General features: G+C 39.1%; 1 protein-coding gene and 1 long non-coding RNA gene across 7 annotated transcripts in view; one reads left to right on the top strand and one right to left on the bottom strand.

Annotated features, from left to right (window-relative positions):
• The window catches only part of nfascb (neurofascin homolog (chicken) b), a 24,033-nt gene extending 13,221 nt beyond the window's left edge, over window positions 1-10,812 (top strand). For 2 of the 3 annotated variants that reach the window (XM_036590667.1, XM_036590666.1), the window contains exons 15-28: window positions 34-158; window positions 236-337; window positions 1,469-1,681; window positions 1,842-1,918; window positions 3,453-3,678; window positions 3,919-4,034; window positions 5,008-5,218; window positions 5,314-5,436; window positions 7,071-7,244; window positions 7,387-7,518; window positions 7,904-7,970; window positions 8,224-8,235; window positions 8,515-8,550; window positions 9,666-10,812. In XM_036590667.1, the coding sequence (XP_036446560.1) occupies window positions 34-158; window positions 236-337; window positions 1,469-1,681; window positions 1,842-1,918; window positions 3,453-3,678; window positions 3,919-4,034; window positions 5,008-5,218; window positions 5,314-5,436; window positions 7,071-7,244; window positions 7,387-7,518; window positions 7,904-7,970; window positions 8,224-8,235; window positions 8,515-8,550; window positions 9,666-9,894 (1,843 nt within the window). In that variant the 3' untranslated portion in view covers window positions 9,895-10,812. The remainder of the gene's footprint in view (window positions 1-33; window positions 159-235; window positions 338-1,468; window positions 1,682-1,841; window positions 1,919-3,452; window positions 3,679-3,918; window positions 4,035-5,007; window positions 5,219-5,313; window positions 5,437-7,070; window positions 7,245-7,386; window positions 7,519-7,903; window positions 7,971-8,223; window positions 8,236-8,514; window positions 8,551-9,665) is intronic. The other variant, XM_036590668.1, reaches the window with a different exon arrangement.
• Window positions 1-14,910, bottom strand: part of LOC118821961 — a 19,221-nt gene extending 4,311 nt beyond the window's left edge. Inside the window, exons 1-6 of one of the 4 annotated variants that reach the window (XR_005008390.1) lie at window positions 14,844-14,910; window positions 14,468-14,610; window positions 3,895-3,990; window positions 1,772-1,911; window positions 1,270-1,321; window positions 211-328 (exon numbers count right to left, since the gene is read on the bottom strand). This is a non-coding gene — a long non-coding RNA (uncharacterized LOC118821961). Of the gene's footprint in view, window positions 1-210; window positions 329-1,269; window positions 1,322-1,750; window positions 1,912-3,894; window positions 3,991-14,467; window positions 14,797-14,843 lie in introns of those variants that run through there. The other 3 variants (XR_005008388.1, XR_005008387.1, XR_005008389.1) reach the window with 3 other exon arrangements.

Raw genomic sequence — 14,910 nt, 5'->3', positions numbered from 1 at the left:
ATATGTGACTAAAATGGCTGTGTGTATGTGCAGGATGACGAAGGATGGGGACTCTCTGAGCATCGCTGATGTGTATAGAAGGGATGAGGGCATTTATACATGCAGGATTAAGACAGAAGTGGAGGAGATCAGTGTATCAGCCAAACTCACTGTGATGGGTATGCATACACAAAGGAAATACAGTTGTAAAGAGGGAATGTGAACACTGACCTTCTCTTTCCTCTGCTTCTCTCAGACCGTCCTGACCCCCCTACTGACCTAGAGGTGTCAGATCCATCAGAGAGAAGCGTCAGACTCACTTGGATACCAGGACTGAGCAACCATAGCCCTGTTAAAGGTAAACACACATATTGTGTATTGTGTAAGTCACTTTTATAGAGTTTTTTATTACTTAAAGGGCTAGTTCAGCCAAACAAAGTCCTATTTGAGCTGGATTAGTTTTACATGGGGAGGTGCTGTAATTTAAGTAAGTACTGATTAATTCTGCGATTTTAATCAAGTATGAATCTGCAATGTCCTTAGGTTTTACAAGTATGCTTAATAGTAATATCAGACCTAATTACCCTCTATAATTTGCCAAACTCTGAGCTCCCTCAGTAATAGTTATCCTGTTCAAATTGACATCACTGAATAGGCTAAAGCTTAAATAGAGCTTGATTTAACTGAATTTCTTGATCTTCAAGTTCAGGACTACTGAAATCTGCAACAATTCAGTGTAAATTCCCTCCCATCCACTATGATTATGCACGATAATTTCGAAATGCCATTGATAACCCCACATGACCCCATGAATGGGATGCAAAGTCTTTCCCTCATCCAATTTATTTATTTTTTGCCGCCATATTTGCCATTTATCTGCACAATGGTTTGTAATTGATCAGAAGTGTGGCGCGTGACTCATAATGCTGAAGTAAATGTCCGTGCAATGATGTTTTGATCCGGGCTATGTGGATTAATTTGGGAAAATTAAACAGATCCTTTATCCCATACAAATCGGCCAGTCAAATCACGCACAAACTGCAGTACCAGACCTCATTTGGTAAAACTAATCCAGCTCAAATAGGGCTATATACACAAAGCTCCCCTTACCCCAAATTAATCCATCAACCAAAACACATTTGGTGTCTGAAGTTTCATAGTTTTACACAAGTGCATTTTTACATTAGTGCATTTTGACCCAAAAATTTAAGACTGGACCTGATTAGTGACAAAAAAGTGAAACTATTTGCTGTAAAAGAGAGTGATTCCAGCTTCAAGATGGATGCTCACCTGGTGAAGTATAAGCTTCCATTACTTGTTGCTGCTTTAGCCTTATAGCAACCTGAACCAAACATAGTGACACAAATCAAATCACAAATTGATCGAACATATGAATCTAAATAGATGCTACAGATTTAGTTGATGTGCAGTAATATTCATATATATGTGTGTGTACAACGGGCTACATGCAGTGAAATCTCTCTTTCAGAGTATCTGGTGCAGTATACTGAAGATCTCCTTGCTGACTATTGGCTAGTACCAAGTGGCTGGAAGAACATGACCAGTTACCCTGGCAACCTGAATTCTGTTGTGCTAAAACTCACACCGTTTGTTGGGTACCAGTTCCGAATTATCGCTATCAATGCCATTGGCCCCAGCAGACCCAGCAAGCCATCCACCTATTATGAGACTGGAGGAGCTGGTAAGAAAAACTACTAGTGTGGACAGACTTAATCTATAGGAGAGCATTAATTGTACACTAGATTTTTACTGTCATTTGCACTGGACTGACGATTGAAACAGTAGCTGTCAGTGGTGCTGGAGCAGTAGTTGAGGTAGTAACTGTCTCGGTGTTTCTTCAGTGCCGGATGCCATTCCAAGAAACATCAAAGGAATGGGAACTGGACTGTTCAGAAATAACATGGAGATCAGCTGGGAGGTGATGAATAGATGGATGGATGGATGGATGGATGGATGGATGGATCGAGGGAGGGAGAGAAGAAGGGAGGGAAGAATGAATGGATGGACCAGATCATTTTTATTTTTCATTTTGTAATATTGCCAACCCAGTCATAAACTGCTAAAGCCACTAAAGGTCCCAGTAACTTACATTTCATTGCTGTTTAGTGGAGAAAAGGCTTACTGTGGAAAACAGCAGTATCAGGTTGCACATATATTATTTGTACTAAATGATCCCAGAGTGGTGGACTAAACAGGAGAGCAGACACATTATGCTGAGAATGATACACACACAAACGATATCTGATCAACAGCAGCAGTCAGTGTCAGAAACTGACCACTGATGAATGGGGTAGAGGGTGGCTATCAAACTGTGCATGACAAAAGATGAGCTACAATCTGTAATTGTACACTTATAACATGAACAGATATAGGGGTTGGCGATATGGCAAAAATATAACATTAAGATACACATTTATGTATACACCGATCAGGCATAACATTATGACATCCTTGTTTCTATGCTCATTGTCCATTTTATCAGCTCCACTTACTATATAGGAGCACTTTGTAGTTCTACAGTTACAGACTGTAGTCCATCTGTTTCTCTGCATACTTTGTTAGCCCCCTTTTACCCTGTTCTTCAGTGGTCAGGACCCCCATGGCCCCTCACAGAGCAGGTACTATTTGGTTGGTGTATCATTCTCAGCACTACAGTAACGTACAGTACACTGATGTGGTGGTGGTGTGTTAGTGTGTGTTGCGCTGGTACGAGTGGATCAGAAACAGAAGTGCTGCTGGAGTTATTAAACACTGTGTCCACTCACTGTCCACTGTATTAGACACTCCTACCTTGTCAGTCCACCTTGTACATGTAAAGTCAGAGACGATAGCTCATCTGCTGCTGCACCGTTTGTGTTGGTCATCCTCTAGTCCTTCATCAATGGTCACAGGGCGCTGCCCACAGGATGGCTGGATATTTTTGGTTGGTGGATTATTCTCAGTCCAACAGTGACACTGAGGTGTTTAAAAACTCCAGTAGCACTGCTGTGTCTGATCCACTCGTACCAGCACAACACACACTAACACACCACCACCACATCAGTGTTAATGCAGTGCTGAGAATGATCCACCACCCAAATAGTACCTGCTCTGTGAGGGTCCATGGGGGTCCTGACCACTGAAGAACAGGTAAAAGGGGGTTAACAAAGTATGCAGAGAAACAGATGGACTACAGTCTGTAATTGTAGAACTACAAAGTGCACCTATATAGTAAGTGGAGCTGATAAAATGGACACTGAGCGTAGAAACAAGGAGGTGCTCATAATGTTATGCCTGATCGGTGTATATGTGTATATATGTATATTATGTAATACATATGTATTATGACATATCAAAAATTATGAATACAATTGAATACAGTGTTTTTATTTATCGTTTCGCATACTGCACTGCACTAATCAGGACTAATTGTGCTCTCTTTGTAATGAAACTGTGTTGTGTTGTGTGTAAAGCCATTGGAGTATAGAGAGTGGAACGGGCCAAAGCTCCGCTACATGGTGTGGTGGAGGCGGCAACACTCCAGAGAGGAGTGGAAGAACTACACCACCTACTGGTGGTGCAGTCACATCATCTACGAGACGGACACCTTCACTCCCTACGAGATAAAAGTGCAGGCTGTCAATGACTTTGGCCTTGGGCCAGAATCCCCTGTTGTCATTGGCTACTCTGGGGAGGATCGTGAGTGAAATATTTGATACTTACTTACTTTGAAACATACGAACACAGTAAGACACTCATGTTGCGTTGCTGATGTTCATTTAAATCAGTGTAATACTCAAAACATATGGAATCATTATGCAAAAGCAGTTAGCAAGAGACTCACTGATACTCACTGACAGAAGCTGTGTATACACATCCCAAACACAACATTTCACAGTGTATGAAATGACTAACCTCAGGCATGACATGGTTTCACAGGTCCCACTGTTGCCCCGACTGACCTGCGAGTCTCTGATGTTGAGAGCACAAAACTGACAGTGCACTGGCAGCCTGTGCCCCGAGCCAGCATCATGGGAGAGATTAAGGAGTACACGGTGAGACCCGGGCAACAGTCAGTCATAGACAGCCACATGCAAAGAAACCCAAAGCCTGGTTTTGAGCAAAACTTACTATAGGTTGCCTTAAAAGGCCTATAGTCTACATTTTTCATGTATTTTACTATGTTCACTTACAAGTCCACTTTTATTTATTAAGTCCACTTAAAATATTTGTATACTGAGAACATAATCGTTTTCCAATCTTTCTTTACGTCCTACAATTAAACAGGCTGTTTTGTGGCTATACCTTTACAATTGATATACACTGTAAAAAAATCTTAAAAAATATGTAACTGGCTTAATTTGAAATTGTGAGTTCATTGAACTTGTAATATTAAGTTAAAAGACGAATAGTTTGTAGAACAGCCCAGGTTAAAATACTGTTGCTGTCAAGTATCTCCAAAATAGTAACTTTGCAGGAGAAGGCAAAAACACTCTTACCTTCCAATGTAAGTTAATGTAAAGAGATTTTATTCCAAGTGATTTTAGAGCATTTTTATTGGTCCATTCATCATAAACTTTTCACACAATGTAAAGGACAGTTGGTGTGTTGAAATGATGCAGCAAAATAATCAACAAAACTAAGATGATTTATAAATATTTGCCTCCTGACAGCCATGAACAGCACAGCACTGAATCATGTTTTTTTTTTCAGCTTAGTTTCCATGCATGAACTGTGTGAGAGTGGGAAGTGAGAGTTTAACGTTAATATTTACATAGTACACTTTTATTTTAAGATCTGAGCACTCTGGTGTTGCTTTCATACATATCCACTTGTGTGTTCAAGTTCGATTACTGTACTGTTGTATGTCGTTGTCTGATTAATGCACTGTAAATAGTAAAGCTGTGACCCGTAGTTGTAGAGACGTGCTTCCACAGTCTGAAACAAACAGTACAGCTCAAACAATGTTAACCTTTTGTATAAGACTGATACTTCTCCTGTTGACATGCTCTTTATGGTGTTATTCAGGTGTATTACTGGCGAGAGAGCAGCCGTCTGCCTCATCACAGTGTTAGCCGGAGGATCAAGTCTAAGAGTTTCAAAGCAAATGGGCCACGGCTCTCCGGTACCCTCACAGGTCTGATCCCCTACAGCAACTACATGATGTACATTGTGGTGGCCAACAACCGTTACGAGGGTCCACCCAGCAACAGGATTGAGTTCCAGACACTCGAGGGAGGTACTGTCTGGTGTTGTCATTTCACCACTGGAGTCAGTAATGATAGATATTCACATACACACAATCATACTTATATACTCTTTGTCTTTCACCAGTCCCCTCCGCCCCCAGGTCTTTCAGGATCACGCACAGGCATTATGACACAATCTACCTGGACTGGGAAGAGCCTACGGAACCCAATGGCCTGTTAACTGGATACATCCTCAAATACCAGACACGTGAGGACACATATACTCTTAAGAATGAAGGCTCCAAATGATTCTTGGCTTGGATGTATGGCTGTTGTAAAAAAAAATAAAATAAGTGGTATTACATCTTTACACTACTGTGGAAAATAATTGCTTTAATTAACTTTGATCAGCGATTTATGTAACAGGTTTGACAGGCTGAAAAAGTTCAAAAGTATATATTTTTTAGAAATTTTACAAAAAAAAAAATTGGAACTTGTTTAGAATTATGAGGGAGTGGGAGTTTAACACAGCTTTCTTTTGGGCCAAATCAAATGGCAAAATAAAACGAGTTTAATTTTCTGTATTCGGTGCACTTGGTCAACAATGGCGTCTCTGCCACTGAAAGCCTGGTGGGGCACAATAAACTGTAGGGGCAGCAGCGACTCGTCAATGAAACTGCACACAAGCTTGATTCAAACACAGACGGACTCCATCAATGAAATCACAAATTCACAAAGCAACATAACGTAGTGCAGGAGTGAGTGGAAGTGGAGAGAGGAATATGAGTGATATGATAACAACATTAGATCTCACACAACCTTGTTATACAGCATCACCAAATCCAAAGTTATCTATCAGTAACGATCATTGTGGTCTGCAACTACATATACATATAGCAACATATCAGAGCAGGGAATAACATGCCTTATAATAATGCAGAATAAACTCACCAGTAACATTCACTGCTCAAAAAGAAAGGATGGACGATGGTCTTTCATCTGGACAAACTTGTCAAAAACTTTTCTCTCAAGGTTCACTAATCCATGAATGAATTCAAGTGATACCATAGCAAGGAAAGCAGAAGAGTGTTTCTAGCTACACTCACAGTTAGCCATGTCTTTCTCTTGAACTTCTCTGGACTGAAGGAGCAGTTTTTGTCCTTTCTAGACTGAATGATGTTGAAATCCTCTGGCTGGTGTGTCCCAAACGTTTAATCTCTAATTTCTGCTCTAATGGCTGGAACCAAATTTAACTTTTATTACATTTTCAACTTGTCTTATTATATTGCCTTGCTATTATGTGTGGCTATTACAACTGATGAGGAACAATGGCTAGCTGCGTAGCAACGCTCATACTGTAAATGACGTTACTAAACGCCTGGACGTATGTAAATTTATTATGTTTTATTGGCTGCTCTCAGTATGGGGCCAATGTGATCGGGCCCCACAGCTAGTTCTTGAAAGCACGTTGAACATGAGTGTTTTTAACTGCTCATTTGGTTAGACGAGCGCTGACGTCGCCCCCACACTCACCAAACGAAGACTGCTGAGAGAAATAGGTAGCCTTACCATTGTTATATGAAATAAACCCACAACAATGTTAGTTACCAAGAAAATATGTATACATTAGTTGTCATACTGAATTATTGGTCATGTCATGCACTGCTCCACAGCGACATCTGGTGGGACCCCACCGGCCCCAAATGTAGAGACGCCACTGTTGGTCAATATGATGTAGATACAGTCTAATTTATTCTGCAGATTTTTTGGTAAATTGGATACAACTCTCATACATAGCTTATATCCCCCCTCTGGGATGTCCTGCTTTTTGAGGCATGATGTCCCTTTTGAGGTTATAAAGTGGCCACCCTAGTTTTACTGGTAATGTTTCTTTATGTGTAGTGAACGTGTCTGCGGGAGAGAGGATGCAGGTGGAGCACATTCCCCCCAACACGACCTACTTCTCACTGCGTCGCTTCGACCGCTACACTCGTTACAAGTTCACTCTGGCAGCCCAGACGCAGATCGGAGTGGGGGAAGCGGTCACAGAGGAGTCACCCCATTTCACCACTGAAGGTAAGAACATATACCTGCATACTCTAACACAGAAAGTCTGAGTTCTACAAAAACTCATTTGTGTTCGTTGTTCTGTGTCTGTGTGTGTGTTTGTGTGTGTGCCTGTGTGTGTGTGTGTGCGTTTGAGTGCATGCTTGAGCAGAATATACCCGGGAGCAAGTGGATATAGCCACTCAGGGATGGTTCATTGGCTTGATGTGTGCCATTGCCCTCCTGGTTCTCATTATGCTCACGGTCTTCTTCATCAAAAGGAGTCGTGGAGGAAAGTACCCAGGTACAATAAATGCACCATAATACAGGCTCTTTAAAGTAAATCTCTTAGGTGCGATAAATGCACCATTAAATCAGATCTTTAAAGGAAATCTCTCACATTCAACCAATATACCATTTTACAGGATGTTTAAAGTAAATGCTTTAGGTACAATCAGCGCACCACATTACACAGGATATTTAAAGTAAATAGCTTAGGCACAACAAATGCACCATTATACAAGATCTTTAAAGTGAACTGCTTAGGTGCAATAAATGAACCATTACAGAGAATCTTTAAAGTACGCATCTTATGTACAACAAACACACCATTAGACAGGATCTTTAGAGTACAGCTATGGTAACAGGATATCTAAGGTACATTAACTTCATTGCTTTTCTTTTTAAAGTACGGGATAAACGAGATTTTGCACTTGAGCCAATGGATGAGAAGGATGAGGGGACTTTTGACTACAGGTAAAGCAGTGTGGTAATGTAGCATAATGTAATCATTATTAAGGTCCAGTTAAGTGTTTATATCATCTTTGTAAAAGAACATTGGACTATATGTAAATAATGCAATCTTGTCTTGTACCATGTCACGAGTTAACCCTATTTTACCACATTATGTTGAGAATATACACCACACTAACTTTCATCATTCAACTCACGTCTCTGTTCATTCTTGCTTATTTTTCATCCCACATCGTTTCCAACTGCGCTCCTGAAGGTCTCTTGAAAGGTATGATGTATGTCATACATAACAAGAGCTAACCACTTTTTCAAGTCAGTTTCTTTGTGTAATATTGTCTTATACTGCATAATAACCGACAGCAGTATGTAGTCTAATAATGTCATTTAAAATTGCTTCACTAGAACAACAAACTGACCAGGTCTCTCCATTTCATCAGTCTGCTATCTGGTTGTATGTTGTACACGTGCTGTGCTTGATCTCAATGTTACTGCAATTGAATTCTGCACACATATGATATTGTTTCATATTTATTGTTGTTTGCTGTAGGATAACACGAGTGACCAGCCTACCTTACTCCAGACGGTAGGTATTTGCTCCAGGCTTTCAAGAGAACATTATAGAGACATACATTAGCATTAAGCTATCCCACTATGTATTTTAATTCATCTGATCATCAGTAGTTTATGAATTCTACATTGAGTACATTTACATGTACAAAAATGATACATGATGAAACCAAAAAAAAAACAAAATAATAATAATAATAACAATTAATCCAGCACATGTATATGCACTCAAGTAATATAACCATGGGAAAACTCTGGGTCTACAGTAATTGTATTTATTTAGAAATTCATGACATGTACACATCTAGGTTGCTGTACAATCCACCAATAAATCCACCAAAGAAGAAGTATGTGACATGAAATCTGAAATATTTACTGGCAAATATTTATTTGGGACATAAAGCTGTCCTTCATCAAGCTTTCACTGCTTCCACAGGAGCTATTCTCCATATGGTTATGTTTACGCATATGCACAATGGCATTGGTAATTATTTGGTAATTAGTGCAGTAACACACTGAAAGTACGAGAGAAATCTAACTTAACTGAAGTAAATTTAGTCTAAGTAAACAATTCAAAAATATTTTTTAACAAAACCATGTGTCACCTTCTGTAAGAGGTGATCCTTGGAGATGTTTTTGCTTTTCTAACCATCCTCCTCACTGTGCATGAGGGTACAATAAACAGGTGTTCTTTTCAGGGCAGGTTCACTACAGCTCCTGTTGTTCTAAACTTTTTAATCATTGCCCTAACAGTGGATTTGGGTGTATAGCTATTTTTATAACCATTGATTGATTTATGAAGATCAAAGCACTTTAGTCTCACCTAATTTATGTATTCTCTAGTCTTCATTTCAAGACTAGAGTTTATTATAGATTGTTTCATATAGTATAGTTTTATTATACACTTCTATAACAGGAATAGCTCAACTAGTTTACACTGAAGTCCCTGTAGTTACTGAATAATAAGCCTTAATATGTTATAACCCTGGAATTTAAGGGGTTAAATGACCACTTAAATAACCCAGAATCCGATAATGATCATATTATTTGTGTGCACAGAGCATTCGTTTACATATGTATGTCAATGTGTAGCATTTGATCCAGTGTGTATACGTGTGTGTGCTTCTCCAGTGAGGAGGAAAGCCGTCAGGGCCGTAGTCAAGGCGCTATTGAACACATGCAGAAGATGACAAACAGTGATGACAGCCTGATGGAATACGTAGAGGAGGATGAGATCGAATTCAACGAAGACGGCTCTTTCATTGGAGAGTACACTGGAACCAAGAGAGACAAAGACAGCAGCCAATACCACGAGAGCTCTGAGGCCACTTCACCTGTTGCCATCTACTCTTTTGCATAAAGCGACTCTCATACACAGTGAAGGAGAGTAATGTGTGATGCCCGAAACTGGAAAAAACACAATTATACCTTCAATACAACTAAGCATGGACACGTGCTGGCCATTTTCGGTCATCTGAGAAGGCAAGACAGGACTGTTGGGACTTGGACTGAGACCAGGTGTGTTTAGCCATTGGCTGCATCATGCAGTGATTCAGCATTTGGCATGGCAAAGGCCTGTAGGTGGAAAGAATTATGTTACTGTGGCATTTAACAGTTGGTGCTGATTGACAGAGTGTCCTTTAAATACCAATCAGAATTGATTTTCATGTTTGTGAATGAAAAGAGTAGAAGCCAGTGACGGTATGGAGGACGAGTCTGTTTATCATGTTGATAAGAGAAAAGAAGTGAACATGATTTTGATTGCGGATGTTAACGAGCTGACTGGCAACTTTCATTCTCCAGGAATTTCGAATGACAATGTTTTTATTTCCGCAATCTTCACTATCTGCTTATAGAAGGTCCTCCATTTAGATGTTAACACACTGAGAGAAACAGTGGACGTATACAGTGTAGGCAAGTCAGTTGAACCACTATGACATCACTAACACTACTTTTGACATCATTGCTACTAAAGGCTCCCCACTGTGAGTCTGCTGGTACATTATTTACACCTGCATAGATGTGAAGCTCAGTACAACGTAGCTACCAATATTTGTACTTTGTATATTGGATCTCTACTGATATGACCGTGTATTACAGTACTTCATATCAGTGCTTGAAGTATGTGCGTTCTCCTTTGTTTGAACCGAATGCAAACTGAATCCTTTGTCTGTATGTCTTATGTCTCTAATACTGTAAATAATGTAGTTTTGTCTGTGCAGTAATATCTTAAGCAAACTTATTACATCATCTTAAATAAATTCCAACTCTCCAAATACTCTGATGTGTCTTGTTAATGTGCGGCAATAAAAGATATGAAGAAGTAATCAAGCAGTATGAATTCCACTTAGCCACTGCACTTTTATTATTAGGCAATTATAGGGCTGCAAATGAGTGCACACCACGCAGTGGAAGGTTTTTAACAGTGTAATGAACCTGATTCCACTCATAATGGCTTTGATGATTGCCTGATGACTTGAGTCAGTTGTGTGTGTGGGGAAAACACTGCACTACAGATGACTCAGAAACGCTGTCATTTGAACATGGCAAGACAAGGATTTTATGTATTGCTTTGAATGATGCATGATATTGCAATGCTTAGTTTATGAAGCTACAGTTGAGTTGAGCTCTTTCGAGAATTTTAGACAAGAGTGCAGCTCTATTGTTGGTTCCTAAATGTTTTTGATATGGCAGTCTTAACTGTAAAGGTTTCAGTTAAATAATAGCACAAAAATTTAAGAACGGAGGGAAGGTGTTCTGGGTTAGTGCAATGTCAAATATACAAAGTTGCTGTCACATTCTGCTAACTTGTATTATATTCAAAGAACAAGGACATAAAGTGCCGCTGATGCAAAGTACCACTTTTATTGAGTACCAAAAGCTACTTTAGCGCGGGGTTGCCAGGCCCGGGAAAAATTTCCAGCCCAAAATGTGCTTAAAACCCACCAGGCTCCCAAAATCTGAAGTGCCCAATTGCAAAATATTTCAGTGGTTTGGGAATGGTATGAATTTTATTCCTTTAAATGCAATTTTTTATTTGAAATATATATTGTAGCCTGGGTAAACTGTGGCCCTGACAACTCTGCTTGTGTACTTATAGTAGCCCCTTGTAAATCATCTTCAGCCTGCTGAATGTGAGTGAGTGAGTGAGTGAGTGAGTGAGTGAATGACTGAGTGAGTCCATGAGGTACTTTGCATCTTATGAATCTTATTAAAAGGCTTCTGAAAATTGGAAATGATAGACAGGTGAATGGGTAGGGTTGGGATGTGATGGAACACAAATATTGGGAATACATATTTAGAATACAGAAATGAAGTATCTGTGATCAGTCCAAGTTAAATTTTGTATTCAGAATATAGTTATTTCTTATATTTTTAGGGGAATACTTTTAGAATACTAAATTAAAAAAATACTATCTTTAAAAGAAACACCATCAATGCTTGTTTATTATCCATGCCTGTTAGACAAACTCTAAAGAGGACCATAATTAATGGCTTTTGAATACTAAAATGCCTGCTAAAACCTGAGTAGACTAATAAATCAATATGATGAGCCAGTTATTATTCTCAGAATTACTGAGCTCATTTGAGAGATGGTCAAACTAAAAATCTCGTTGCGGCAGTGGACAGAAGCAGTGGAATGAAATCATTAAAATTCTGTGCAAATGTTTCATTAAACATATCAACAGAAGAAAAACATGAAGAAAACTGCCACCCAGTAACAGTGAGGAACAGTGTGCATTAAATATAAATGACAACAGCAGCGTTCTCCCTATGTGCTCCCTATGTATTATCAATATGCGAAGTAATCTGAATAGGTTACTTTTAGTGTATTGTAATGTAATACATTACTGAATACATTAAAGACATTGTATTCAGTACTCAGCCATGTGTCCAGACTTATCCAGTACCTGCATTTACATTTACACAAAGCTGAAATGGACAGTATTTGCGTGACAGGGAAGCTGAAATCCAACAGCGGTTGAATTACATTGCAAAACCTCCACATGGTCAGCTGCACACCCTTAGCTTCCCCTTTGTGTTGTGTGCTTACGTTTGTTTGTTGCTATATTAGAACTAATTTCATCACTTGGTCTGGACTATTATGAATTTGAGGAAGTGTCATACTGTGATGTGAATGAGTCACAACACTATGTGACTACGTTTATACTTGTTTTTCATAGGCCTTTCATAAGACTGTATTCGAGGGCAACAAGAAATTCTTAATAGCCAAAGTAGATACATACTGTACATATGAATAGTTCTGATTGTAGGTCTTAGTTGAAGCCTATTTGTATACACTACATTGTACCTACACTCACTGGCCATTTTATCAGACACACCTTTACCATCACTGACGGAAAAATGTCTTGCCTAAGATTGTCTCAGGAGAAATTTTTCCATACTGTAATCATAAAGGGTCACTGGTTTCTGAATTCTTTCTTCTATATGGCCCTTACCAAAAAAAGGAGATTAAAAATGAACAGGAGACTAAGCATTTAAATGTGAGACATTCTGGAGAAATTAGAAAAGTATTCACTTCTTATACTCTACTAAGATTTCTACTAAGATTTCCAAGATGAGAGCTAAATAAGAAATGATGAGCTCTTACAACTGTCTCACACTCACATGCACATTATCTAAGCTGCTTATCCTTCTGGATCACAGGGGGTGCTGGAGCCTAGCCCAGAGGTCATCAGGTAGAAGACAGGAAACACCCTGGACAGGTTGACAGTCCATCACAGGGCAGACATACAGTCATATACATTTACATACACATTCACACCTAGGGGCAATTTAGCATGTCCGATTGGCCTGACTGCATGTCTTTGGACTGTGGGCGGAAACTGGGGCACCCGGAGGAAACCCACGCAGACACGGGGAGAACATGCAAACTCCACACAGAAATGACTCTCTTATACTTTTGTTATGGAAATGTTATTCAATTTAGATAAGAATAAGATGAATCAGACATGAAAGCCATCTGTGAGATAATATTTAGATGAAAGTGAGAAAATCTTAGGTCATTTCTAAAGAGCTGAATGTCAGATATAGGAGAAAATTGCGTAAGTTTCACATTGACTTCAAACAGGACCGTAACTGTGTCTAGCCGTCTTATTATTTTTGTGGTCAGTTTGACCCCATTTAATGTTTAACATCTCTAAAGAAATGATTGACATCTTTGCTTCATATTTAATGACTTTTCCTATTTTAATGGGGACAGCTGGGTTGACATGGTGATATGGTTTCAATGTCCTGTACACATTTTGCATGGGTATTATCTGCGGTCAGTCTGACTCTGGGCCGTTTTAGCTGTTTATAACATAAGAAATGTTTTACACACATTTGTTTTATTTGTTTTGGTTATATGGAGGTCACTATAACATGCAAATGTGTGTAAAATTTGTTTACGATGTCAATTCTAGAATAAAAGAAGAACCCTGCTATAAAGAACCCTTTTCATAAAGGGACACAATGCAAAGACCTCTTTAATTATGCAAAGAGATCTTTGAGTGTTCATGGTTCTTCTTTGCTAAAGAACCCTTAAAGAACCATCATTTTTATTTATGTAAGTATTTTATATGCACTGATGTGTACAGGAATGTTAGACATTTACACGGTAAAAAGGAAAATTACACGGTAAATAAAAGGAAGTTACACTCTAAATCACTGTATTATAAAGTGTTACCATCAATTTCTCACTTTTTATGCCAGTTGGATAAAGTAGTGAACAATCCAGCTGCCTTTAAAGTGGGAGACGGTCGGTCTGATGCCCTTCTCTGACAAAAACACTGTCATATCACCATGTAACTGTATTATTCAGGGCTAAGTCTTTGTGTGAGACTTTAAAACACTACATTGCCTTTCTTTGAAAATATGATTAGACCATAAGCGCCTGCAATAAGCAGTGTATTAAATTAAATTTTACTCACATTTAGGTTGCTGCTTCTCTCCTTTGAACCTATGCCTCTTAAAAAATGTCTGCGCACGGGCTTGATGTCAGTGCCACTGCTGTGCCGAGAATGGTCCACCACCTAAATAATATCTGGTCAGCAATCCAGTGGTGGTCTCTTTCCTGGAGTGTAACAAATGGGCATCAGTCAGTAATTGTAAACCTACCAAGTGCACCTGTATGACAGGTGTTTCTGATAAAATGACCAATGAGTGTAGGTACAAGTTCTAATAAACTAAAAACGTGGTATATAGTTTCATACTAGGGGTGAACTAATGCACCTCTGGCCTAAACCAGACACGCTGTAAGATCAGCAGTAAATTTTATTTATCTCTTTGGCTATACAAGACACTGACCCTTATTGCACAAGTTTCTCAAGGCCGGCGTTTTACTACTTTATAACCGAAGATGTGCCATTACTTG

This window comes from Colossoma macropomum, unplaced genomic scaffold (assembly GCF_904425465.1).
Source record: "Colossoma macropomum unplaced genomic scaffold, Colossoma_macropomum, whole genome shotgun sequence".
In the NCBI taxonomy this organism is placed as follows: domain Eukaryota; kingdom Metazoa; phylum Chordata; class Actinopteri; order Characiformes; family Serrasalmidae; genus Colossoma; species Colossoma macropomum.
Note: the sequence above shows the minus strand (reverse complement) of the source record. Positions and strands in the feature narration are given on the sequence as shown.